The sequence below is a fragment of the Stegastes partitus genome, unplaced genomic scaffold (assembly GCF_000690725.1).
Source record: "Stegastes partitus isolate 25-593 unplaced genomic scaffold, Stegastes_partitus-1.0.2 Scaffold88, whole genome shotgun sequence".
Classification (NCBI taxonomy): domain Eukaryota; kingdom Metazoa; phylum Chordata; class Actinopteri; family Pomacentridae; genus Stegastes; species Stegastes partitus.
In genome coordinates this window covers 936,828-962,331 of record NW_007577819.1, presented here as the reverse complement: position 1 = coordinate 962,331, position 25,504 = coordinate 936,828, and the positions used below count along the sequence as shown (strand labels likewise).

Below are 25,504 nucleotides of genomic sequence, written 5' to 3'. Positions count from 1 at the left end.
TGTCGGATTTTCTTTTATCCCTTGAACCTGCAGGTCTTCTGGTGGTGTTCTTGTTGTTATTACTGCCTGTGTCTCTGAAACAGCCTTCATCAAGCCCTGAGGGCAACACAGAGGGCCGATGGTGTTAAAAGCAAACTCCAGATTTACCCTTTTAATCAGATTTTTGATTAGTTTTATTCTCAATAAACTCTGATTTATGACATTTAAAAAAGTAGTAGTAGTAGTTCTGGAAGAAGCATATGGAACTGAGGGAATACTACATAAATAAATGCACCAGAGACAGGATAAGACAAACATTTTAAACCACAAAAATGATGATTATAATGGTAATTGTAAATACAAATGTCAGAATTATAAAAAAAAAGGCAAAAATAAATAAGTGAAGTGATAAAGGATGGATATAATAGACTATAAAGTATAAATAAATACACTGATAAATGTATTTTTTGAAAGAAAACAATTCAAAAATATGAATGTAATAATAATAATAATTATTATTATTATGATTTCTTTTCAAATCTATTTTATTTTTAAATTGATCTATTTATACACTTTAGTCTATTTTATCCATCTTTTATCACTTTGACTTTTAAAATAAAGTATAAATAAATACCCCCCAAAGCATAATTAAATATAATTAAAATATGAATACATTTATTGTCATTATTTTTAATTATTACTGAAATTACAACAACAATAATTTCAATACTTTCATTTAAAAATCCATTTTATTTCTTTATTTATACAAATTTAGTCTATTTTATCTGTCTTTTATCACTGACTTTTTAAAAGTCTTGTTTTATTTTTGCTGTTTTGCACTTTTTTTGCTGTTTTCTCGTCGCATTTATTTATAATGAGTCCTTCAGTCCCTTTTATAGAGTCCTTAATTTACAATAAGATTATGGCAGGTGTAGGAAGGTGGAATTCTTTTTTTCTTTTCTTTCTAATTATTGTTTTTCATTATTATTTTTATTCCTTTTCTTCCTGTAAATCATCTTGTGTTTAATAAACTCTGACTGACTGATAGAGGTCAGCTCATGTCATCACCTCTTCCGCTGGTCACTGAACGCACGCGCCTCATCAAACACATCAACGGAATCAGATTTAAGGCCACGCCCCCTCCTTGATCCGCCCGTCTCTATGGCAACGCCCGCACCTGCCGTTGATTGGCGGCTCCGCATCGACCACGTGCTCGGGCGGCCTTCAAATACAGTCTTTGTGCAGCGTGTCAGTTCTCTCCGCGCCTCACCGTGGACACGCACCCAGACCCCCGCAGCACACCGAGCCTCAGCATCAGCACCATGGTCGAGCAGTTCGAGGGCACCTGGAAACTGGCTTCCAGCGACAACTTCGATGAATACATGAAGGCCATCGGTAATGTTGCTGTTCATTAACTTTAGAATTTTAAAGGGGGGGCTTCAGAAAGTGGCCAAGTCTGAGCTGTAAGTTTCATGACTGAGTCTCAGAGCAGAAGCGTCCTCCTCATTCAGCCTCTTTGTCTTTTAAAGGTGTGAACTTTGCCACCCGGCAAATGGGCAACCTGGCCAAGCCCAAGCTGGTGATCAGCGTGGGCGATGATGGGGTCATTACAATGAAGTCTGAGACCACCTTCAAGACCACCGAGACCAAATTCAAGCTCAACGAGCAGTTTGACGAGACCACCGCAGACGGCCGGACCACCAAGGTGGGCCTCGTTAGAAGCTTTTTCTTTTTTTTTTTTCCTTTTAAATAAATTTTTCGTGCCTTTCTGACTCCTGATTTAATTTTCAGACCACCTTCACTTGTGAGAACGGAAAACTTGTGCAAGTACAGAACTGGGAAGGCAAGACGACCACGCTGGAGCGAGAGATTCAGGATGGCAAACTGACGGCTGTGAGTAATCAACCGTTTACCTGATTAATTTGCACGTTCCTGATCTTCTAACTTAACACTTTATTGACATTAAATGAGGGATGTGATGCGTTTTTTGTCTCCTGTCTCAACAGAAATGTGTCATGGATGATATTGTTGCAGTGAGGACCTATGAGAAAGACGCTTAATGCCTTTTTGTCTATTTTGGCCTTGACCTCTCTACTATCAAGACACCAAATGCACTGAGCTGTTGCCAAACATGCCAATAAAGTCTGAACTGTGATACTCAAGTCTGTATCAGTTATTCATGCTCATTCTGTGACATTTCCAAATTGTTAAAAAGTTGCAGAAAATGCACTCGATGCTTCAAAAATGCCACTAAATCAGACCATGTCTAGCTTTAGCAAAAGCTACTTTGAAAGGCGAACTAATCGCTCAGAAGTCAATAACGTTTGAGAACACTGACCTCATTTTTCTAGCACCATGTGATTATGAGTCCCTCTTGATCAGCATTTCCTCGATGTAATGTGATTTAGATTACAGGGCTGGTTGCCAGATTTAAATTAAAGCAAGTAAATAGTTTAAACATTAGATTACACATCTTATAGCAAGGAAACAAAGCTGCTTGGCTGGAGAGACTAATCTAAAAAGCTACATGGAAAGAGGGTGGGGGGTGCACAAAGGCCTTTTGTTGCGACAAGAAAAAGCAACATGTTCTCAGAGAGCAGCCCTCTGAGGACAAGGACGTGGGTGATGAGGGGAGGGGGAGGCCTAAAATCCCTGCTTGGGGTCTGGAACGGTGACCTCAGATTGTAACAGGCCTCTCGTCTCGGATGCACAGACGTGGAAGTCGAGCAAGCGCACGTAATTCGTTTTAATTAGGGTTCTTTGGAGCAGTAGGTTGAGGCATAAATCCTCCAAAAGATTTCCAGGCTTTAGTGAATGATTGTGACCCCAGGTGGTGGTCAGGCAACAATGAGTGCTGACTACCGACAAGCTGGTCCGTTTGTCTGGAGTGCCACGTTGTATAAGACCATGCCGCATGCACACGGGAGTTGCTTTAACTGTTCTTAAATACTGGGAACATAATATGTGCAAAAATGCGTATTTTGGTAATATGCATGGATCGGATACAATTTTTTTTGTGTGCAGAAAATTCACTCCTTCCCATCTCATTTTGAAATTTTGAATACCCCATTGTTAAGGATTAAGCTTACTTTGGGTTGTGTGCAGGTTTTAAGACGCAGACCTTCTTTGAAATGGTTTTTATCCCTTTAAACACAATCACACCATCAGCTGGTGAATTCTTGTATTGTTCTAAATCGACTTAAGGGCTCCTTTGTTAGTCTTAAGAGCAGCCGGTGGCTACATACAAACAAATACTGTTTTCCTATTTAATTAAATTAATCTATTGGTTACGACGGGTTCATCATTTAACCTGTAACGCATCCAAGATAACAATAAAAAAAGATGTCACTGATCACTGGAAAAGGGTATAGATCATTTTAAACATGGCATCCTCAGTAAAAATGTAACAAATTGTTCGAATTTATCATCTTAAACACAATGTCTTACTATCTTTTGTCACATGTCTGTTTCAGTACCTGCCAGAAGAAACGTACTGGCTAAATAAAAGTGTGCTATAACTTAAAATATGTGTACAAAATAACAAATTGCATCAGATGTTAAAAGGATCTAAAGTGAAGTCAAGTGACTTGCTTATACAGACCACATTTAAAACAACAGTTTTCCAGGAGAGAAATAAAAACAGCAACGCGTAATAACCTAAAAAGTTTAAATATTAAAGCAAAGACCCGACAGTGTTGTTCATTATGCAAATTTGACTGAGTAATTTAGAAATGATTGATACAAAATGATCTAAAACACAAATTTTATAGTAAGGTTAAGACCCTGCAATATCATATATAACACAAATTAACACAACGAAGCTAAATATTAAAGTTAAGAACCTACAATATGATATATTTGAGCAAATTACCTGACTGGTTTGACAGGTAAAGTTAACCCTGTACAAAATTATACATGGCAAGCCCAACAAATCCAAAAAGATTCACAGTTAGAAAGCATATTCCTCATAGGGAATTAACAATTCCACTATTAACTGAATCAACTATTAAGACGAAGACTGTACAATAATATATATATAATACAAATTAACCTGAATAACTTAAACATTACCGTTAAAAACCTACAATATTATATACTTTTACAAAATTTGTGACAATTTAAAAAAAGTAAAGCTAAAAGTCCACAAAATTATACATCCAAAACCCAACAAATCCATTCACTGTTCACTAAATTACCTATCAAGGTTGGGACCAGACAACATTTTATAAAATGTAAATTGTCCTGACTAACATAAATGTCATATATTCTAACAAATTATCTGACTAATTGTAAAAAAATATAGCTAAAACCCCACAGAAATATACATTCAATCCAACAAATCCAAAGATTTCTATGGCATTTTCATGACAGAGCAGTCCTTAAACTGCTTGACCTGCATCCACCAATGTGAAGCTACAACCAGAAGATTTTTGCAGCAAATAATCAAAATTCCACAATAGTTTTCTAATTAATTAAGTTCTAAATATGAATGTTTTTAATCAAAGATTGAAGTGGGATCATTCAAACAAATCCAAAAGCTACATTCTGACATGTTTTGCTGCATTACATACTGATTTGAATTATTACATAACATGAACTGGAGGACCCTGAATTTCATTAACATCACAGCAGCTTTTATTTTGGGAGAAATGCTGCACCCTAGTGGCCGCTTCCTGTAACGGCAGGGACTGACTGGACTGTACCACTGCAGCCTGTCAGAGGGGGGAGGCGATGTCACAATTACTCATGAAACGGACAAGAGGTTGTGAGTTTGTCTATCATAAACAAATAAATAACTCATTATTAAATATGTGGTTATATACTTCCTAACAATAATGTTCTCCTCGATCGTAGCATTAAATTCTCACGCACCCTGTCTTTATCCGAGATGAAACCTTCCTACATGACGTTCCGCAACGCCATCAAACATGGCCGACCAAGAAAACACAAATATGGAAGTCGATAAAGAAAAGAATAAACCTTTTGCTAATCCGGTTAAGACACTCGTTGACGAGGCAACTCCAAGAACCGGTGACCAGAGCGGGGCTGAGGCCGGGAAAGACGCCGCAGGAAGCCGCGCCACGACGGAGTACTGCGAGAAGCTGCAGGCATGGATGTGGCAGTACTACACTGGATATGTGAACTGGCAGAGCTGGCTGGCAGCGTCAGCCATGTCCTGCCCGTATTATCTGCAGCCGCCCGGCGGGACGTCCACGGCTCTGGATTTTAACTCCCACAACTGGTACTCCAGTCCGTTTGGTCTTCCCCTGTTGCCTTACCCGCCGGCGGTCACCTCCCCGAGCAACCGCGGAGGGGAAGCCGCCGGCGGGGCTGCTGTGGCCGCTCAGCCTCAGCAGCAGCAGCCGCAGGAGAATGGAAACGCTCAGAGACCAGGTAAAAAAAAATAAATACAAATAAAATAAACTGCTGCTTTGTGTCTGCAGGTTGTCAAAATGTAGACCGACAACTACCACACGTATCTTGACACACCCCTGTCAACCTTACATCGAAGCCCTAAATTATTCATACCCATGTCAACTTTAAATTCATAGTGAATTTATATTTAAGCAACAGGTTTGGAAATGACAAAAATGAAGTGACATTGTGTTAGACATGTCAGGCACACATTTGAGCTAACTCTGTGTTTGTTTGTATATCTTTATCAAACAAACCTTGTCCAAAATGACTCACAGCCTTCAATTCTTTAAGATAATGCACCATGACAAACGTTCCTGCTAATTCTTGCCATGTTCTAATACACTATAAACGAATGCAGCTGATGCAGTAGTTCTCCAGTCAGATACTAGTCAACTGCAAGTCATGGCTGAAACCAAAGAGCTGCAATTATGGTCCATCACTGAAAGAGAGCTGCACGTTGTTGCTGTTCACAAGATGTTCAAAGGTTGTAAAGTCATATCCACGTGTTTTCAAGTGCCAGCAGATCGTAATCAAATAGTACAAGGAGTTCCACACTGTGAAAAACTTCCAGGGTTGGAGAATCTAAGGATCAGCACCAAGAGCATCCTGATGAATGTGAGCAGTTCTGATATCAACATCGGACACTGAACAATGCTGGACTCCATGGACGCAGACCAAAGAGGACTTTATTTCTTCAAAACAGACACACAAAAGCTCAGCTGGACAAAGATTAAAGCTGCTGCTCATAACATCTGTGGCCAGATCACATGAGAATAGAGTTTTCTGGACACAAAGAAGAGAAGCATTAAAGGCCAAGAGCAGCATCTCCCCGGTCCAACATGGTGGTGAAGCGTGATGCTTTGGGGCTGTTGTTGAGCCGACGGACCAGACAGCCTGGTCAGAGGAAACGGCTTCATGAGAACAGAGGAGAACATCAGGCGGTCTGCAGGAACACTGCTGCTTGGGCAGCAGTGGAGCTTCAACAAGACCATGATGTGAAACATGCAGCCAAAGTGGTGAAGAAACGGTGAAGAGGAAACAATGAGGAGATGTTGGAGCGGCCCAGCCAGAGTCCAGACCTGAATCCATCCAGAACCTGTGGAGGAGCTGAAGAGCAGAGTGATGGAGAGGAAGCCTTCAAGCTCAGAGAGCTGCAGATGGACACTTGGAGGAGCAGAATCCCAGTGGAGACCTGCAGGAAGACTGTTAGTGAATAAAATAAATGTTTGGTGTGGTGGCAAATAACGGCTTTGACTTTGAATACTGAGAAATGGTATAGATAGATTTGGACGTGGCATATGTAGTAAAAATTAAAAAAACAAAACAAACAAAAAAAAACCACATAGAAATATTTTTTTAAATTTCTTATAAATATCTTTAACACAATGTCTTTTGTCACTTGTTAAGTCATTTCCAGCCAGAAGAAACCTATTGGTCAAATAAAAATACAAAAATGCTATATCAAAATTTTGGCATGGGTATGAAGAATTTTGGGCTCAAAAGTACTTTTCTTGTTTTGGTCTGGGGTTTTTTTTCGTGGTTCGGAGGCACCCCTTTACTCAAGAAAATCAGAATTCTTAAGCATACAATAATATCTGTACTAGTTGTCACCATTGAACTAACTTGGCATTAAGTGGAACACTTGCTGCAAATTAGGCCTCATCATCAACAGATGCTCTTGTGGCTAAATGAGAGCAATGACTTTGTAGAAGCCTTTTGGCCATATATTGTCGTGTACCTGTTTGACTTTTCTTTGGTGTGACTCTCCACCAGGTCGGGAGTATAGCATTCCTTCACCGCTCCAAAGACTAATGGCTGAGATGGTGGATTTCTTCATATTGTTTTTCATCAAAGCAACCATAATCATCAGTATTATGCACCTCAGTGGAATCAAGTGAGTCTATTTGGTTTATGTAAATAGCGGTGGCAAAGTGACATTCAAACCTGTGCTTTTTTTCCACTTTTTAAAGCAAAACTAAAGTCTTTTTTTTGTTTTTTGTTTTGCAGAGATGTTTCTAAGTTCGCCATGCATTTCATAGTGGAGGAAATAGACGAAGACACGTCGATGGAGGAGCTTCAGAAAATGATGCTTGTTGCTCTCGTGTACCGGATATTAGTGTGTTTTTACGAGGTGAGCGCTCACGTTAACGTTCTTGTCATGAGTCTGACTTTGTGCTATTAGGAGACAGCTCAGTGACAGCTCCTTTCTGCGTTCAGATCGTGTGCATTTGGGGAGCAGGAGGAGCCACTCCAGGGAAGTTTCTCATCGGACTCAGAGTTGTCACATGCGATTCGTCAGTTCTGGTTCAGCCCAACAGGGTTCTAGTGGTGCCAGCGACTAACGTCTCTCTATCTGCGTGAGTACTTCATCTTAAAGTTTGTATTTCAGAAGTTTCACAACAAAAAAATTGCTTTTTCTGTTATGAAACTTCTCGCAGGAACTTGTGGGCAGATTTCGGGCGACCCAAACTATTGTGTGCGTTCTGACTGCCTCTGGAGAACCTCTTTCAGGGGGTGACTGAGAGGTACTTCCTCCAGGAACAAACCCTGAATCCTGGCATTAAACCAATAAAAAATAAATCAAGAACATACATTTTCTATTTATTTTTGCTACATGAATATGATTTTGCACATTTTGTCTCATCATCACTATGAAGCATTTTGTCTGTTCCTAACCTAGAAGAGTGTACAAGAGGTAGGGCCAGCTGTCTCTGCAACAAGCTGCAGCAGACACACACAGAGCCTGCTCTTCGTGACAATGGCAGAAAAGCATTCAAAAGTGTGGTTACATTTTACTAGAGTCAGTGCTGACGAGGCTTGTTGCCACAAGTGCAACAAGTCTTTGGCATGTAAGAGCAGACGCTCGGTGGATCTGTGCAGATACCGCGCCACTGTTGATATTTGCTGTCAAAAGAAAAAAGTCCTGCATTCAAATTTTTGCTCCAAAGTAAACAATGAAAAGAGGACATAAAAACCCCCCCAAAACACATAAATAATGCAAAGTTCATCTTGTTCTTCTCCTTATCTATGTTTTTTTTCCCCACTTAAACAAGAGCTGAAAATCTGCCTTGTGGGTCTCAACACAGGTTTTTTTCTGTCTTCTCGATGTCCTCGTTCAGGAGTGCAGACTTCCGTTTTCTAACATCGCAATCAACAGCGTAAAATTTTCCATATAAGAGAACATAGCAAACCTATATTGTTATATTTCCTACGTTGTCTTAGAACTGGAGTTAAGTCCAGTAACTACTATTTGTTTTGGCGAATGCAGAGCTCTGATGTCAGCGTCTACACTGTTGGATGCTGCACTAAAATGGAAACAGAAAAGCTGAAAGAGCAAATTATTGGACTGTTCTCCTAAATGTTCGCACCTCCTCGCATCTGCCACAAGTTCCTGCAGTGGAAAGCCGTCTATTTATATGCACGACCTGCTTCACATCACGTAACAGAGCCACCGTTTCTGTCTCCGTCCACAGATCAACTGTCCGAGCCTTGAACAAGAACTTTTCTATTGCCTTCTTTTTCCCGGCCTTCATCACACTCCTGTTCTTCCAGCACAACAGGACTGTGTATGATATGGTAGCTGGTACGATTGTTGTCAAGCGCTCCAGGGCCAGATGATGCTGAAGTGTGCAGAAAAAGAGTCTTACAACAACTCTGGACAGGCACCGTGTGATGTTTTTAAAAAAAAAAAAAAAGCCTGCAGACCTCAGACGCTCTTTGAAGGCATCAGAACACGGGAGAGCTGAGGTGGTTGCAGAGAATTGAAGACACATGTGTACGAACTGTTTCCTACAGCCTGGGTTTGGTTTGTTTCCGACACACACTGTATTTCTGCATGTATCTCTGCGTACATGCCGCTTTCAGAATCTGCTCCTGTGCCAAATGGTCCGTTTTACACGCAGGAGAAACGATGCTACTTTTTCATTAACACAAGACTTGCCTCTTTTTTTAAATTCTCTTCCAGATTAAGGGTGAATGTCTTGTATCACTCAGTATTTAAGTTCGCTAAATATGCATTTATGAGATTATACCTTCAGTATCTTTTTGTATTAAATATTTGTCCCAAGAGTTGTATGCTCGGCTTTTTTGACAGCTGAAAAACTCTGGTTTAAAGGCACATTTAAATGTACTGAAGGGAAATGTAGACCTTACCACAACTGCTCTTCCTTTACTCTGACAGCATGTGTGTGATTGAAAAATTGACGTATTACACATTTTATGTGATTAACTGTTTTTTGCATTTCAGAAGATTAAATTAAACCACCACTAATTTCCTGCATGTTTGAGATGTCTGTCTTTTAGCTGTTTTTCAGCTATTTGATTATTCTGACAATATTCTAATACAAGTTAAATTGTGTTTTGTTATCTTTACTGCTTTTAGGATGTTAATGTGACATAATTATTCAAAATTTAGATTTAGTGAATTTCTATTTGAACAATAGGTTTCTTTCACTTGGAAATTCCATAAACGAGTGACAAAAGACAGCAATACACAATGTTGGATATGTTAGTGATTCGTTTGAACTATTATGGCTAAAATGATTCACACTCCTCCTCAGTAATCAGTATCAAAGTCTTCCTGCAGGTCTCCACTGGGATTTAGTTCCTCCAAGTGTTCATCTGCAGCTCTTGGAGCTTGAAGGCTTCCTCTCCATCACTCTGCTCTTCAGTTCCTCCACAGGTTCTGGATGGATTCAGGTCTGGACTCTGGCTGGGCCGCTCCAACATCTCCTCATTGTTTCCTCTTCACTGTTTCTTCACCACTTTGGCTGCATGTTTCACATCATTGTCTTGTGGATGCTCCAATGCTGCCCAATGTTCCTGCAGACTGCCTGATGTTCTCCTCCACAATCTGAATGTTCTCCTCTTTTCTCATGATGCCGTTTCCTCTGACCAGGCTGTCTGGTCCGTCGGCTCAACAACAGCCCCAAAGCATCACGTTCCACCACCATGTTGGACCGTGGAGATGCTGCTCTTGGTCTTGAATCCATCTCCTTTCTCTGTGTCCAAACTGCTGCATTTTCATCTCATCCCAGCACAGAATTTTCTTCTTTGTCCAGCTGAACTTTGTGTAACCGTCTTGGACAAGTAGAGTCCTCCTTGGCCTGGATGGACACCAGCCTTGTTCAGTGTCTGCGTTGAGATTTTGTTATCAGGATGCTCTTGGTGCTGATCCTTGGGTTCTTCTTGGTCTCTCATGCCACTGCAGGGCTGACTTTTGGCTTCATACTAAAGATTTTTCAGTGTGGAACTTTCTAGTGATGCTTTGCACTGTGGCCACTGGCACTTAGAAAGCACTTTACAGCTTTTGATCATCTTGTAAACAGCTACAATGTGCAGCTTTCTCTCTGTGATGGACCCTAACAGCAGCTGACTGAGCTCTGTGGTTTTAGCCATGACTTGGAAGTGACTAGAGAACTACTGCATCAGCTGTTCTTTGTTTGTAGTGTATTAGAACGCTCTGGAACATGGTAGAAATTAACAGAGCCATTTGGAATGGTGTAGAAGCTGCACTTTCTTTAAAAATTTGCAGCAATTTAAAGAGGTATGAGTCATTTTAGACTTAGCATTTTTATAAAACAACCTTTTTTTTTGGCACTTGTTTGTTATTTTCAGTCAGAAGAAACCTACTGGTCAAAAAATAGTGCAAGATAAATGAAAGTTTGAATGATTTTGGACTTCACTGTATGTAAAAGCACAGTTTTATTTTGTCTGTAAAGGGTTATTGGGGGAAAATTTCACATATCCTAAAAAGTAAAGGGGTTAGAGAAAAGCAGTGAGGTCACAAAGTAGAAACACAGATTTATAAGTTGAAAATGCTGAAGCGTCCGTACAAGGCGCTAGTGGCTACTGAATATTCTGCACCACAACTGTCACAACACCGAACATGCAAATCGATTTTTGGAAAGGTCTATGTCAAAGATCCAGCATGCAAAGGTGCATTAAAGCTTTATTCTTATAGCCTGGGGTGTTATTATATCGAGTGCTCATTAAATTGAGATCTCACAAGTTTGCAGTTCTAGATGTGAGGCATTATAGATGGAACAGATTGTGACAATTCATGGGTTGATTGAATGCCGTAAAAATACATGAAGTGATATATTCCACTATCATTTCCTTGACAAAGATGCTGGTCAGTCGTTTTCTCCAGTTAAATTTAAATAGAGTAAAAGTGACAGCTACATTTATCAGAATAATTTACCCAGAATCCATAAATGCAGTTTTTCTCTGTTGTGAGAGGGTGACATTGTGAAAATGGAACCCAGAGTGATGATTATTTTTGCCTGTCATAAGCGTTTGGCTCCATCTAGTGAGTGTTCGCTGCTCACACGGACACACATCACTTCTCCATCCGCTGCACTGTGATGTGCTTGCAGTATTTTCAGCTAAAAAAAAAATCTGTGCGTGTGATCTTCATTCATCGCCGCAGAGGCCGAATCACTCCGTCTGCCCCGCGACATGATTCGGCCTCCTCCAGAATCGAGCTCGAATCAGCTCATTTCTGAGGCGTTTCTCCTCCGTACTTAGAATTTTCTGGCACATTAGAGGCGACTGTGGAAGCTCCAATTGTTGGCAAGTGTTGACATGCTGATTGTGTTAGGGCCCACTAAGTGGCAGCTTCAGCTGACAGCCACAGATGGTGCTCCCAGATTACAGAGTGACCCCCCTACTCCCTCCCCAGTTGCGGCTGCCATGCATCATGCCATAGGCGATGGAATAATACAGTACAACTCCCAGTCATGGAGAGCTTCAGTGAGGACCAGAAAGTGTGGGCAGAAACTACCCACCTCCATTACCGTGCTGTATATTGATGAGTGAGTGGAGCTCGATTTAGAGTTGTGCCGTGTTTGTAATCTATTTTTATATTGAGGATGTGCAGGAGGAAGATTTTAGGAGCGCTAAGGGGGACGTTCATCACTCTGGTTCACCTTTTTTTGTGTGTGAAGCTACTTTGCAGCTACAATGAGTAAGAATTGTTTGTTTTTTTTTAAATAAACTAGTGACATTTGTGTGTAAATCCCACTGAGGTTCATCCGTGTTTCTATAAATGTGGCACTTATGAAGCTGGAAGTGATTCCTGCTCAAGCTGAGTGTAAAAATAACCGAAAAGGCCCCCTTTTTTTTTGTTAGAGGTGATCCATCAAATTATTTTTCCCAATTATGTGTAGAAGAGGTGAGCTGCAAGTGTTATCTATGTCTTGTGTAGTTCCACGCTTGAAAAATCCTAGTTGCTTGCTGCCACATGGCGTGCCATACGGTGTTGAGTTGACGTAGTGTCCAGCCTGAGTTCCTGCCACCCTCTCTGGCTCTTCTAACAAGGGAGTCATGTACAGGCAGCTCACAGCTTTCTGTCACCGCCATGTGTCTGTGTCTGAACAGAGCCGTGCTCAGGCCACGGGGATGAGGTAAACAGTCTGGGCTCCGGATATTCTCTGAGAATGATAAAGTTTGTTTCATTAAAGCCGCCGTTTGCTCATTAGATCTTCCCAAATGGCAGCTGCTGCTCGCGCGCAGCAGCCGGCTGCAGGTGTTTTGAAGTCGTGGAAGGGCGCTGTGGGCTGAAACGCTGCTCCCTGTTGTTGTTGCCGTTCCTCCCAGTGTGTCTGCGCCTGTTGGTATTCCTCTCGAGTGGAGGCAGTAATTACAGGCTGGCTGGGTTCTGGCTGAGTGGAAAGGGCTGCTGATGAAGAGGAGACCTGTTGACTGGGGAGGGAGTTGAAACGCCTGCTCCAACAGTCAAGGTGTCGTGAGGTAACACACACATATACCTACATACCTGAAACACATTCACGCTATATTTACATTTTTTGTTCTTGCATCCATTAGTCCAAACAGTGGGACAATTTAATCTCAAATCATGCAATTTTCTAAAAAGTTTCTACTCAGCCATCTCTGATTTGCATTTAGCATCGTAAAGGGATTTGTAAGATTTTAGTTTGGTATATAAATTACTTTCTAAGTTGCATAAAAAAACAAACAAACAGCCAATTGATCCACTTTCAGCACATTTTATCATACACAATAAAATCTGAACCTATGTTTGGACAACAATAGTTAATTAATTATTAAATATAAAATCCTGAAATGTTTGCTGTTATTTCTCATCATGTCATTGATTCAGAATCTGCAGCATTGGACAGAAATAATTAAAAAAAAAGATGCTTCAGAAGTCTACTAGAGATATTTTCTGAACCATATGTAGCTGCATGTCACAAAAATACAAAACATGTAGGATACTTTGTGTAATATTAAATATATTTCATAACTGATTGAGCAGAAATGTTCACTTTACCACTGAAACAAAAATATTAGTTGATAGCCTGATCCAAAATGGTTTTACACAGTTTATGATAGATAATTTATAAAAAAATCAACAAATCAGAGATGATCGAGCAGAAGACTCCTAACAATTTCAGATGTAATCATCCAATATATGCAAAATAATACATAAAAATCATTCTGTGGGTGCCCCTATAGCTCACCTGTTTGAGCGGGTGACCCACAAACAGGGGCTATAGTTCCCTGGAGCAGCGGTCGTGGGTTCGACTCCTGCTCACGACCCTTTGCTGCAGGTCTCTCCCCATTCTTCTCCCTCCTTTCCTGTTTATCTCTACTGCTCTAAAAAAAATAAAGGCAAAAAGCCCCCCCCCAAAAAATTCATTCTGTGACTGATTCCCAGATGTTTGACGTTGAAGAGAAGCAAGAATAAAACTCCAGTTCAGAGATTTTAAAGTTAATGATGGTTTAGGTTGAAGCTCAGTCTGCTGCAGCGCTCTGCTGGTAACTGTGATATTGTCAATCCAAACCCAGTAGAAAAAACATGAACATTATTTATAGTAAAAACAAAATGCTGCAAATTAACATGTAGATTCATAACATCCATCCATCATCTATACACCACTTAGTCCTCACTAGGAGCCTGGAGTCTATCCCAGCTGACTTAGGGCGAAGGCAGGGGACACCCTGGACAGGTCAGAAAAGTGTGATGAGCCCTGAGCCGGATACGAACCCGGGGCCTCTGACGCCAGGACTAGTTCCCAGTGCGGGAAGGGGCCGCTTAGCGTGGTGAGCTATGTGCACCCTAGATTCATAACATGCAATATTAAATTAAACAACTTCCAATCGTCAAATAGGACCCCGGTCAGACTGAATGATAGATTTAATTAAAATGTCTTAATGGACGCTTCATTTCCTGCATTCAGGTTCATTTTGCACCCATTTGTGTATTTTCTGCATTAATTTATGCTGAAAATGTCTTTATTTTAGTCAAGGAAAACACAGAATCCAGACATGGGGGGAAAATTCAAAATATTATGCATGTATATGGATGGGCTGCAGGGTGGTGCAGTTGGTAGCACTGTTGTCTCGCAGCAAGAAGGTTGCCGGTTCGCGTCCCGGTGGGGACACCGGAATCTTTCTGCGTGGAGTTTACATGTTCTCCAAGTGCAGCGTGTGTTCTGTCCGGGTTCTCCGGCTTCCTCCCACACAGTCCAAAAACATGCTGAGGTTAATTGGTGATTCTAAATTGTCCGTAGGTGTGAATGTGAGTGTGCTTGGTTGTCTGTCTCTAAGTGTAGCCCTGTGATAGACTGGTGACCTGTCCAGGGTGTCCCCTGTCTTCACCCTAAGTCGGCTGGGATAGACTCCAGCCCCCCACGACCCTAATGAGGATTAAGTGGTGCATAGATAATAGATGGATGGATATGGATGTAAATATCCCCAATAGTTTCAGTGGTTACATGGCTTCATCATTCATTCATATTTTTTGCAGTAAAAAAAAAACTTTGTTGAAGAAAAACAGCTAAAAAAAGAGTCCCTGTTGTCACCTAACACAGTACAGCAGTAATAACTGTTCACTTAGTAGCTCTTTGTTAAAAAAAAGACAATGACTGAAATGTTTGGGAGGCACATTTGTTTTTTACTTGTCATGATTTCTAATAAAATTTGTTCCATATTGTGAAAATGGTGCACCGATCTTTTACGCACCTTCTGTTTTTGTGATTAAACCATTTATACATTCATTATTTTTATTCACCACCTCTTAAAAAGTCAATTGGAAGCTTTCCCTCACCCCCCAAATCATTTTCATACGGTCCCTATAAGCCAATTTAACCAACATCCAATTAACACAGATTTATTACTTTTTACAATGGCAATAAATTATGAATGCCCTCATTTTCTAGGATCGCGTATAAATAAGAATGAGTACGATATGAATAAACTCATTTTCCAGAATAGTACATGGCCTGCGCTGCGGAGTTCATTGTCCTGGTGTAAAAATAGACGTGAATACGAGGCGGGCGCAAACTCAGGATGACTGCTGCAGAAGCATAAAGAGAGACTGCGTATGTGTGTTGACAGCATTCATGGCGCTTTCTATGAGTGAACAGCAGGCTTCTGGGTATTTGTGTTTTTCAATACAGTACATTTCTGCTGGAGGCAGCGAGAAGCCTGAGTTGTCAAGACAACCACGGATGCTGCATTTGTTGCTGCAGAGAAACTCGGCCTTTTCCAACATTGTGATGGTGTCAAAAAAGTTGCTGCATGTTAGATGAGAAACTGAAGGCTGGGAAATGGATCTGCCTCCTGGTTCTGTTTTGGAGGGAAACTTGTCCGCTTGGGGCTTTTTTTGTCACCTAATCGCTGCAGTTTCCCCTCACGCCCAGAGACACTGTGACTTCACGTCCTCACTGGACTTAAATGTACCTAAAAACATGACAAGATTATCTGGAAAACAGACATAAAAAGCAGTATGATGAAGTCATTTAGTTTGTTATACCTTAGAAATGAGGCGGTAGATAAAGATATTTGTCCTGCTGAAAGCTTTATGAGTCATGCAATATGAAGCAGCTGCCTTTAAGTTATGTATTTAAATGTATTTTATTCAATATCTACTTATCAAAGCAGCTTATTATTTCAAAGGGGCAAAAAGAAAAGCTTAAAAACAAGAATAATTCATAGTTTTTAGGAATCCCTTAGATCAAACATAGAGCGTACCTTTATACTTTTTATGGTTTTGCATACAGAGTAAGACAACAATTAATAATTAGCTTTAAATTAGATTTAAATAAAATTCTTGACACTGTAAAAAGTTTTCCTACAATTTTAACCTATTATAAAAGCATTCACAGTGTTATAACTGTAACTTATTATTGCTCGATTTTCATTTGCAGTATTTTACTAGTGGTACTGTAATCTTATTCATAGTTTTATTACTGTATTTTAATGTAATTAATTTACTGTATTTTCCTGTAGAATGTGTCTGCAGTAGAGGAGGCTGCAGTTTCAGGACCACAGTTGTAGGACCAAATTCATATAAAAGCAAAGACGGACTCAGCTTGAGTGCTGAATAAGAATTAAGTCTATTTAACTTTAAAAACTCTTCTGACACCTTCAGTTAGATGGCAAAACTATACGTATATACATCATTCTTGTGTCTTTCCTCTCTTCTTTTAACGATCTCTTTGAAATCCATTTACTACAGAGACCATATCATCCTTATTTTTACCTGATGATGACCAAATTACTCTGGTTTGACAAAGCGCCCAACATGCAGCTCTCGGAAAATAGTTTGAGACAGAAAATAACAAATATGCGACACAAAGTGAGAAAAACAAGACGCCAAACAACAAAAAAATGAGACAAGACGACGAAAACAAGACAAAAAAATGACGCACGAGACAACAAAAGCAAGATACAAAATGGGACAGATGACAAAATGACACAAATAGACACGAAACAATAAAGACACACAATGACTGCTTTAAACATTACAGGTTAAACTGAATAAGCTTAGTTATTACTCTTTATTTTGAAAAGCACATTTTAGTTTTGTCAGTATGTATGAAATAATACACAGCATTATTTACAGTGTGCTATTGTATATATTTGGCTCATTTTCTCAGAGGTTGTTGTCGTTTATGAAGGACATGTTCACTGTAGAATTGGAAAAAAGACAGAAATCAAGCACCAGAATGAGCTTTACTATCGATGCAGTCCACTTATTTCTTATGTTTTAATCTCCGTATGTGTGGGTTTTTTATTAGATAAAAATATAGAATTGGGGCAAAAAGAAATACTAATATTAGGAAGTGCAGTATCTTTTAACTGTGAACTGCAGCTCGGTGTCAGTCGGTAAACCGCCCTCTGTCGTGTGAATGCGGTACTGAAGGAGTGGGAGGTCTTCCACCGAGGTCACTGAGGTCATTCCAGTGATGGTCGAGTTCCTCCCTCCAGAATCCACATGTGGCAGCGACGGCAGAACAACCGGCGCGCGTCCTGACATACGTGTTATTAAATGTAAATAGAAAAGCATTATTAGGGAGGCTCTCGCTCGTTTATCTTTCTTTGGAAACGGTGATTAAAAGCCAACTTTTGCTTCCTGGCATCACTTTGTGCTCATATTTGATTTTATTTCTTTATTTATTTTTTACACTATTTGGTGTCTTTCCGATTCATTTGGTTCATGTGTTTGAACAAACCCCACCGAGTTCCTTCGGTGGCTGTATTTCCTCCTCCACATATCACTCCCACCCAATCCTTTAGTTGCCTAAACTATGTTCTGGAGATGTGCGTAAGCAGTGGCTTTGCTATTTTCAGCTGAATGAAAAGAGTCTTGGCACTTGGACTCAGGATGAAAATCTGTTTTGTTCTGCCGAATTTGGCTTCCCCTACACGCACAGTATCTACATGAAACGGAGTTAAAGAATTCAGTTTAATGGTGGCCTACAGTAAAACCACAAACATTTAACTGAGACTTTTTAAGTAATCTGTTTGCTGTCTATCATGCCGAAGGAATCTGTTATGCTTAGCAGCAAAAACACATTATTCCAGGGAGGAGGGGAGAAGAGGGGGGGGGAGACTTATTTTTTTGGCTGCTGGAATACATTTGTTTGTAAGATGTCTGCATGAGAAAAATAATAGAAATCATTCTGATGTAACAGGTTGATTAATTGGCTGTTGATCTACTCCTCCACATCCAGCATCCACAGGCTCAACTATGAATCATTTTTGCACTCTTAAATGTTTTGTAGGGAAAACATCCAGACCCTGAAACAACAAAACATTTCCTGACACTGTCTTTTTTTTTTTTTGATGTAAAATGACTGTCACCATGGAGTTGAAAGAAGAAAAAAAAAGAGATTACATCATGGCTCTTTTTTTTTCTGTTTTGAAAGCCGAGGTACATGACTGTTTCTTGAAATCTGAGCTGTTCCTTGACATTATGACAAACTTTAAACAGAACACCGTTTTCTTAACCAGGAAATTGGATTTCGGCGCTTTAATCTCATTTGTTTCATCTTTCCAAGGACTCCGCTCAAGGTCACTCAGTAGCACTCTGCTGTTTTTAACCCCCAAATTCAGAGATAATCCATCCCAGAGGACCAAAAATGCACAATATCTGCTAATCAGAAGAGGGGGAAAAACTGAGCAAGTTTGATATTCACGCACCTCTCACGAGAGCCTGAAAGCGAGGTGAGGTCGGTATCACCTGCCGAGTGGATTTGCCGTCCCCCTTTGCTCTTTTCATTAACTGCTGAATTCACTGGCTTTCAATAGGCTCTTTCAGCGTGTCATGCTACACCACCATTGAGCTACAGCCACGTTGCCACCCATCTTTCTTAATGGGGACTGGAGACCGTGGAGCTGCCTTGTTGCCATGGCAGCAGGCGCTTTCACATTCTCCCCACATAGCGTGGAGTATGCATGTTGTTCCTCCTCCAAACTGGAGCGCGCCACGGCAGAGGCGGGTCCGCTCTCAGACAGGACCGAGCCAGGGTTATTTACCTCCCGCTCCGATACCAAATGCCCTCCTAATCCCACCACCCACACTCCACTTTCCATTCCCCTTATTACTAATGCATAGCGTTTCCCCGTGGCTGCTCCTCTCACACTGAACTTTGCTCCAGTATCTGCTTTTTTTTTTTGTGTGATCTCTTCAAGCTTTGCTGTTATTCTTCACAGAGGTAAAAAATCTAACAATGAAAGCTGGTGTTTATCTGCAATTTTTGAAGCTCATAATAGTGATATAATAGGTGAGTAGCCGTGCGATTCGCTGGCAGCTTGTCCAGGTTGTCCCTCAGTGTCTGCCGTGATTGGCTCGCTCTAAAGGGTAAGCAGCCATAGCGAATGCTGTGCTCAGACTACAGGAGTTCGGGCTGATGTATCCTCATTTCACCCCTGCTGACAGTCGGAGGAGAGATCTGGTCTGGGAACCGATGTTTGGCTGTTTGATAATGTGAAGGAGTCAGTCTTCAACCTCCTGCACTGATCACACACTCAATATTGTCAATTATGTTTGATATGTAGGAAATAAAACCTGGATGGTTGTGATTATAACAGGCTGAAATATTAAAAAAAAAAATCTCACCTGCATTTTCTCATCCTGACTCATTGCTTAAACCGTAAATTGCTTTTTCTCTCTGTGAAAATTTATAACAGCAATTTGTCGCTCCACATCTCCGTTTCATTTGCATCTGTTTCCTCATGAGAACACGTGGGGTGGTGTGCTGCTCCCTCTGGCACAGTAATCTTAATAATATCCTGTAGTGGGTAATTATTTTTCAGATTTTCTAGTGTGTGCATGTCTGAGATTAGAAAGGAAAATACACGAGAAGTTTTTTCCTCATGTACAAGATGCAACCTAAATGAAAATCTGTTGTGTCATTTGAGCTCAGCTTAATTAGTAACAACAACAAAAATAAACTGTATTTCTATAGCACCTTTCAAAACTATGGTTACAAAGTGCTTTACAAAAAATTAAAGTACAGAAAATATTAGATAAGATAGTGAAAGAAACAAAATGTGAGAGAAGGAATGCTAAAAATATAGCACATGTAGTCCTTTTTTTTTTTTGACCCAGCTGTTGCACCAATATCTTCTATTTTTAAGTTATGCTTTCGTCACAGAATTGCACTGTAGTTCATGTTGTCTTGTAACCGATAAAGAACGCTGAAAATGTAAAAAAAAATAAAGGGGTTCATGCAGGAAAATGTGCCAGATTTACTCCAAAACTCAGTCGAATCCAAAGATTTGCTTCCTTACTGTCGTCCCCACAGCTGGGAAAAGTCGACACAAAACCTCCAACACCTTGCTTTGTATCACAGAGACACCCGACATTTAACGACACATAACTTGTGTGTCTCACTGCAAAGCATCATTAGCGTTACAGAAAGTTGTTGCGCCACATTTCGCTGATCATGTGAGGTGCTGCTCTGCTCCCTGACGGCTCCCTCTGGCACCATAACCTTAATAATATTCCGTGGTGTGTGTGATGCACCATTATTTTCTTGTGGTTTTTTCTGAGATTAGAGAGACGAGTGTCTGTGAAGTTGCCCCTTACATGTGTGATACAAGCTGATTTCACATTCAGTCTGGATTTTAAAGCTCAGGTAGCCCGGCTTAAGGGATGAATGGATGGATTTATGGTATAAACAGTTGGGAGAACACTTCATGTTTCTAACATTAGACCATAATAGAGCCTCTTGCTGCTTATTCCCACCTCTCAAAGGTGGTTTAAGTCAAGCCAGACAAACACAGCTCGTCTTCAAACACCATTATTTCGCTGACTGCAATTTGGGAGTCTGAGGAGATAAAGAATTTTTCATGTTTGTTGCTTGACAAATCATCAAAATCAGTATCGTTACTGGCTATTTACTGTGATGGATTAAAGAAGTAATTGTTTCCTCTCTGTAATCCTTTCAGTGTGTGTGTGGGGGGCAGAGGAAGAAGTATTTCCACTGATGCTTGGACCTCAGATAAAAATGATGTTTAATAATGATGCCGAACCTTACAGAACTTCACACAGGACTTCCAGCATGCTAAGAAAAGGTGAACATGCTTTAATTCGTGCAGACCTTAAATGTCCTGGAAGCACTTAATGAATGAACGCTACAGATGCATGTGTCCACTTGTTGATTCAGTTGTTTGTATTGATGGCAATATGCTGCACACGTGGGCTACAAGTTGCAGATTTTATTATGCAAATACAGTGCTGCAGTACAATTTTGAGGTATTTGCACTTACTTTGACCACGTTAACTGTCTCCAAAGCCCACAGCGGATTTTAAAGGCGTGCCATCTGTTTCAAAACCACTAGAATTACAACATTCATCCGAGCCAGAAACTGTAAAAACAGAAAGAAATTGTTGGATTTTCAAGCTGTCCTTGAACTAATCATGTGGGATGTGCGGTTCAATCTTGTAAATGAACCAAATCTGAGTTTACGATTGTGCCTTGTCTTTAAAATCCCTTTAATCTACATGTCTTATGAAGAAATTCACTTAAAATAAACCATTTGATTCAGATGCTTTAAGAAAATGTGCTCCTTTGCACAACTAGCAGTTAAATGACAAAAAATCCTGACACTTTTTAGGTGAACTGCAGTCTGAGCAAAGACAAGAGAGACTGATAGGAAAATAAAACATGCTCGAGCAATAAAATAAATGAAGAACTGCTCGAAAACGGTGCACAGAGGAGCAGGTTGTTGGAAAATACATCCAACATCGTAAAACATCTTTCTAGAGTCGATGTGCAGAGTGCAGTGAAAAACATCTAGTTTGTAGAGGTTATGAAAAAATCTAAATAGATCTATTCAAGTAGCCCATCTGTTGCATTTTGAGCCACTGATGTTTTTGTCTAGAATCGGTAACACCTGTGGGAACTTGCCATACTGATTTGTGTTGTGTTCAATTTTTGTTAAAAAATTATAATCAAAGAAATTCTTTTTTTTTTTGTCATTGTGGATAATAGACATTTCTGATTTCTCCCTTCTTCTTCTTTATGGTTGTGCTGTTTCCATAGAGGTGCAGGATTTTAGATGAACCACAGTGAGTAAAAATGTGACAGGAGGAGACCAAATTCTAAAAAAAACAAACCCCAAAACTCAGAAACTGCTTGGGTTTAAGGGGGTCATGTTTTATTTTATAGGTTTATTTCTTTTATTTTTTTTAAAACCTGTTCTGTACTGCAACTTGGACAAATAGTGTGATAGATACCGAAATTTGCTCTGCAAGGGAGAAATCTGAGATACTTCTCCTGTAGCATGATTTTAGATTTTATTTCTTATTTTGTGAGATGACCGGACCAGAACAGGGTACAGGGTAAATAACAGAGATAAAGAAGAATAGCGGAATGGGGGGACGTGGGAACAAGAGAAGGGACCAGGCAAGGGGAGAACATAACAACAACAACAACAACAACAACAACAACAACAGCATGGAGACATCATCAGTAAATAATTACCGGAGTTACAAGCTGTGATGGAAAAAAATAATGCAACGTATTTGGCCAATCAATCAACTGTGAATGACAACATCACTAATAATAGTGATGATTTTAATTTTAGAAAGTTGGTGTACCAAATACATGTGTGTGCGTGCGTGCGCTTGTGTTTGACCCTGAGACCGAGTTTTAGTGGGAGTCCACCGCACCCCCATTTGATCCCACCCCAGCCAGGAAGCAAGAACCCCAAACACCAGAGAGCCCACCAGCCCACGAGATCAGAAAGATCCACGGCCGAGCCCCCAGGATCTGACCCCCACAAGGGAGCACAGCAGGAAGCCACGAGGAGGAGGAGGCCCCAACCGGGGATGGACCAAGAGAGAGACGAGGCGATGACCAACCCCGAAGCCGGGCCAGAGCTTTTATGTCAGAGAAATGTGATCGACTAATTTCCACTCCACTTGTTTTTATAATGACGAGAAGTAAATGATCTTTAATTTAATTTAGAAAACATGTGGCTCTGAACACCTGCACGGATGCCTGCTGCTATTAAGTAATTCAGACTTTTGATACTTCATTTTTATGACTCTGCTTTTGTATTTTTTACTCAGGCAGGTATATTTATTTATTTATTCTTATTTTTTCGCACAGTATTATTGCTCTTTCACCTCACTACATGATGAGCCCTTCTTACAACGTTAAACATATTATCCAGAATCAGCGTTTTCAGCTCTTTGAACAGATATTCCAAGAAAACTTTGGAAAAATAACGAATTACTACAAAACCACAGCACAACACAGGAAACCATGTCCCATGTCCCATGTGTGACTCTGTGCATCATGCACTGTGCTGCCCTGTGTGTGTGTTTAGCATCAGTGCAACATGTCCGGACATGTCTTCTGCATTAGAGGAGCCTCACTTAGCCCTGGTTAAGTGTGCGGTGAGGATGCAGTGCAGAATGATGCTGGGATAATTGTTTGCTTGACACCCACCAGTTGCAAGGTAATGTGATTCATGTCTTCGCATTGTGGAGGAGATAGACCTTGAAAGATTTGCCCCAGAACCTACATTGGAATTTGTGTTGAGTATTTTTTGCAGTGAAGGTCACGCAGTGTTCTAACCTGCAGCAACTGGAGCCCACTTGAGTTTTCATGGTGTGTTTTTTTTTTTTTTTTGCTGAAAGCTGCTGTGAGTAAGAAAGAACACTGAGAGGCAACATGCAGGGAGGTCTGTGAGTTTAAAATAGGGGAGATGTATTCATAATGTTTGTTTGTTTGTTGAGACAGTGGAGTGCTGCTGAACGACCAATATTACAAGTATTCATCCTGCTACTGTGCCACTCAGATCTTAAGCAAAAGTACCCATACCAAGGTAGAAATACTCTGTTACAAGTAAAATCCTGCGTTAAATTTATGCACAAGTGCCAAAAATGAAAGTATGATTATGCAGAATGGCCCTTTTTTAAAATAATGTAAGTAGCTGGGTTATAATTGTTGCTGCTGTTTACTACTTTTGTTGGAGGTGATCAAAGTAATTTGACGACTTTATATCTCCTGGGAAGCTGTGAATTTAATCCTAGTGATGAATAAAGTTGTCTTAATCTATAATATTATAAAATGTATGTTCATTAAAGTGTGTATGTTTAAACTAAATGTGGAAACTAAATTGTTAATGTAAAAGGACAATATTTGCCCCTTAAAATGTAATAGAGTAGAAGTACAAAGTAGCAGAAAAGGGAAATACTCAAGTAAAGTATAGAGACGCTGACAATCGCACTTGATGCCAGTGCTTTAGTAAATGTAAAAATGACAATGTTTGCCCCTGAAATGTAATTTAGTAGAAGTACAAAGTAGCAGAAAAGTAAAGTAACTCTTACAATCATCGTACCTGATGCCAATACTTGAGTAAATGTACTCAGTTACTTCCTGCAACTTAAGTAAAAGCATTTTTCTGTAGCTAAAGTTGCTCAGATTGAACAGACCTTAATAAACTTTGTAGTACTCCCTCTTATTTGTGCACTGCGCTGAGGAATGTTGCAGTTTGTAGTCATGTGGTTGCTCATAATAAAAGAACACATGCGGCAAAACCCCTCCGTCAGGTCGAACCACAATAATCAACATCCAGCAGTGTTCATTAGTTCCTGTAAGGATTCCAACAGCAGGGGCGGAGCCGAAGGGTGGCCAGCACAGATTAAAGCCTGGATCCCCTCGAAACCAGAAATACTGAGGCCCGTTAGCTGGCTGCACATATAAAACTCAAGTTACATATTGGATCTGCTGTTTTCTAGGAGGACTTTATCTGTGAAACTGTTTTTCCTGCAGCTGTTTTTATGCATTTAACAGTGCAGCAACCACAGACAACCAGAAAATGCTCACGCTGATTTTGCAGGAATTCAGAGATTGTTGAAGATTATTGTCAAGGAAAAGCCTTCAGACAGTATAAAAAATGAACCTGACTTTTCTAAAGTGGTTTGTTTTCATGAATCAAAGTGTGTTTGATTTAGATCTAGCTGAAGCTCTTGTGCAGACTCTTGAAGACTGTGGGGGGATGAAACCTACTTTGCTCTGGAAACAAGTGGTGCAAAACTGCTGAACGGTGCAAGACTGACCCAGAACCTGCAGCCAAAAGTAAGAAACAAAAGGGCTGGATGGACACAGTGTGATGTCCTAACTAGGCAGCTGCCCTGAGCAGAACAAGGACACTTTGACATAAGAATCTTACATGTGCTTCCAAATAAAACCCCCAAAAAGCATAACTTAAGCAACTATTTTAGCTTTTCAATCAATTGAGGGTTACTTTAGAATCAGTATACGTGTTGCATAAGCAAATGACAAGAGCAAGTGACCAAAAACATGACTATTTGGCCTACAGGGATTTAGTAAAA

General features: G+C 40.2%; 2 protein-coding genes across 2 annotated transcripts; both read left to right on the top strand.

Moving 5' to 3' along the window:
* Window positions 1-1,218: 1,218 nt before the first annotated feature.
* Window positions 1,219-2,141, top strand: LOC103353895 (fatty acid-binding protein, adipocyte-like). Its single transcript, XM_008277073.1, has 4 exons — window positions 1,219-1,374; window positions 1,509-1,684; window positions 1,771-1,872; window positions 1,986-2,141. The coding sequence occupies exons 1-4, from the start codon at window positions 1,302-1,304 to the stop codon at window positions 2,037-2,039; spliced, it is 405 nt and encodes a 134-aa protein (XP_008275295.1). The 5' UTR covers window positions 1,219-1,301; the 3' UTR covers window positions 2,040-2,141.
* Window positions 2,142-4,907: 2,766 nt separating this feature from the next.
* fam8a1b (family with sequence similarity 8 member A1b) lies at window positions 4,908-9,674 on the top strand. The gene is made up of 5 exons (XM_008277072.1): window positions 4,908-5,373; window positions 7,171-7,291; window positions 7,405-7,528; window positions 7,615-7,754; window positions 8,871-9,674. The coding sequence occupies exons 1-5, from the start codon at window positions 4,908-4,910 to the stop codon at window positions 9,013-9,015; spliced, it is 996 nt and encodes a 331-aa protein (XP_008275294.1). The 3' UTR covers window positions 9,016-9,674.
* Window positions 9,675-25,504: the final 15,830 nt, after the last annotated feature.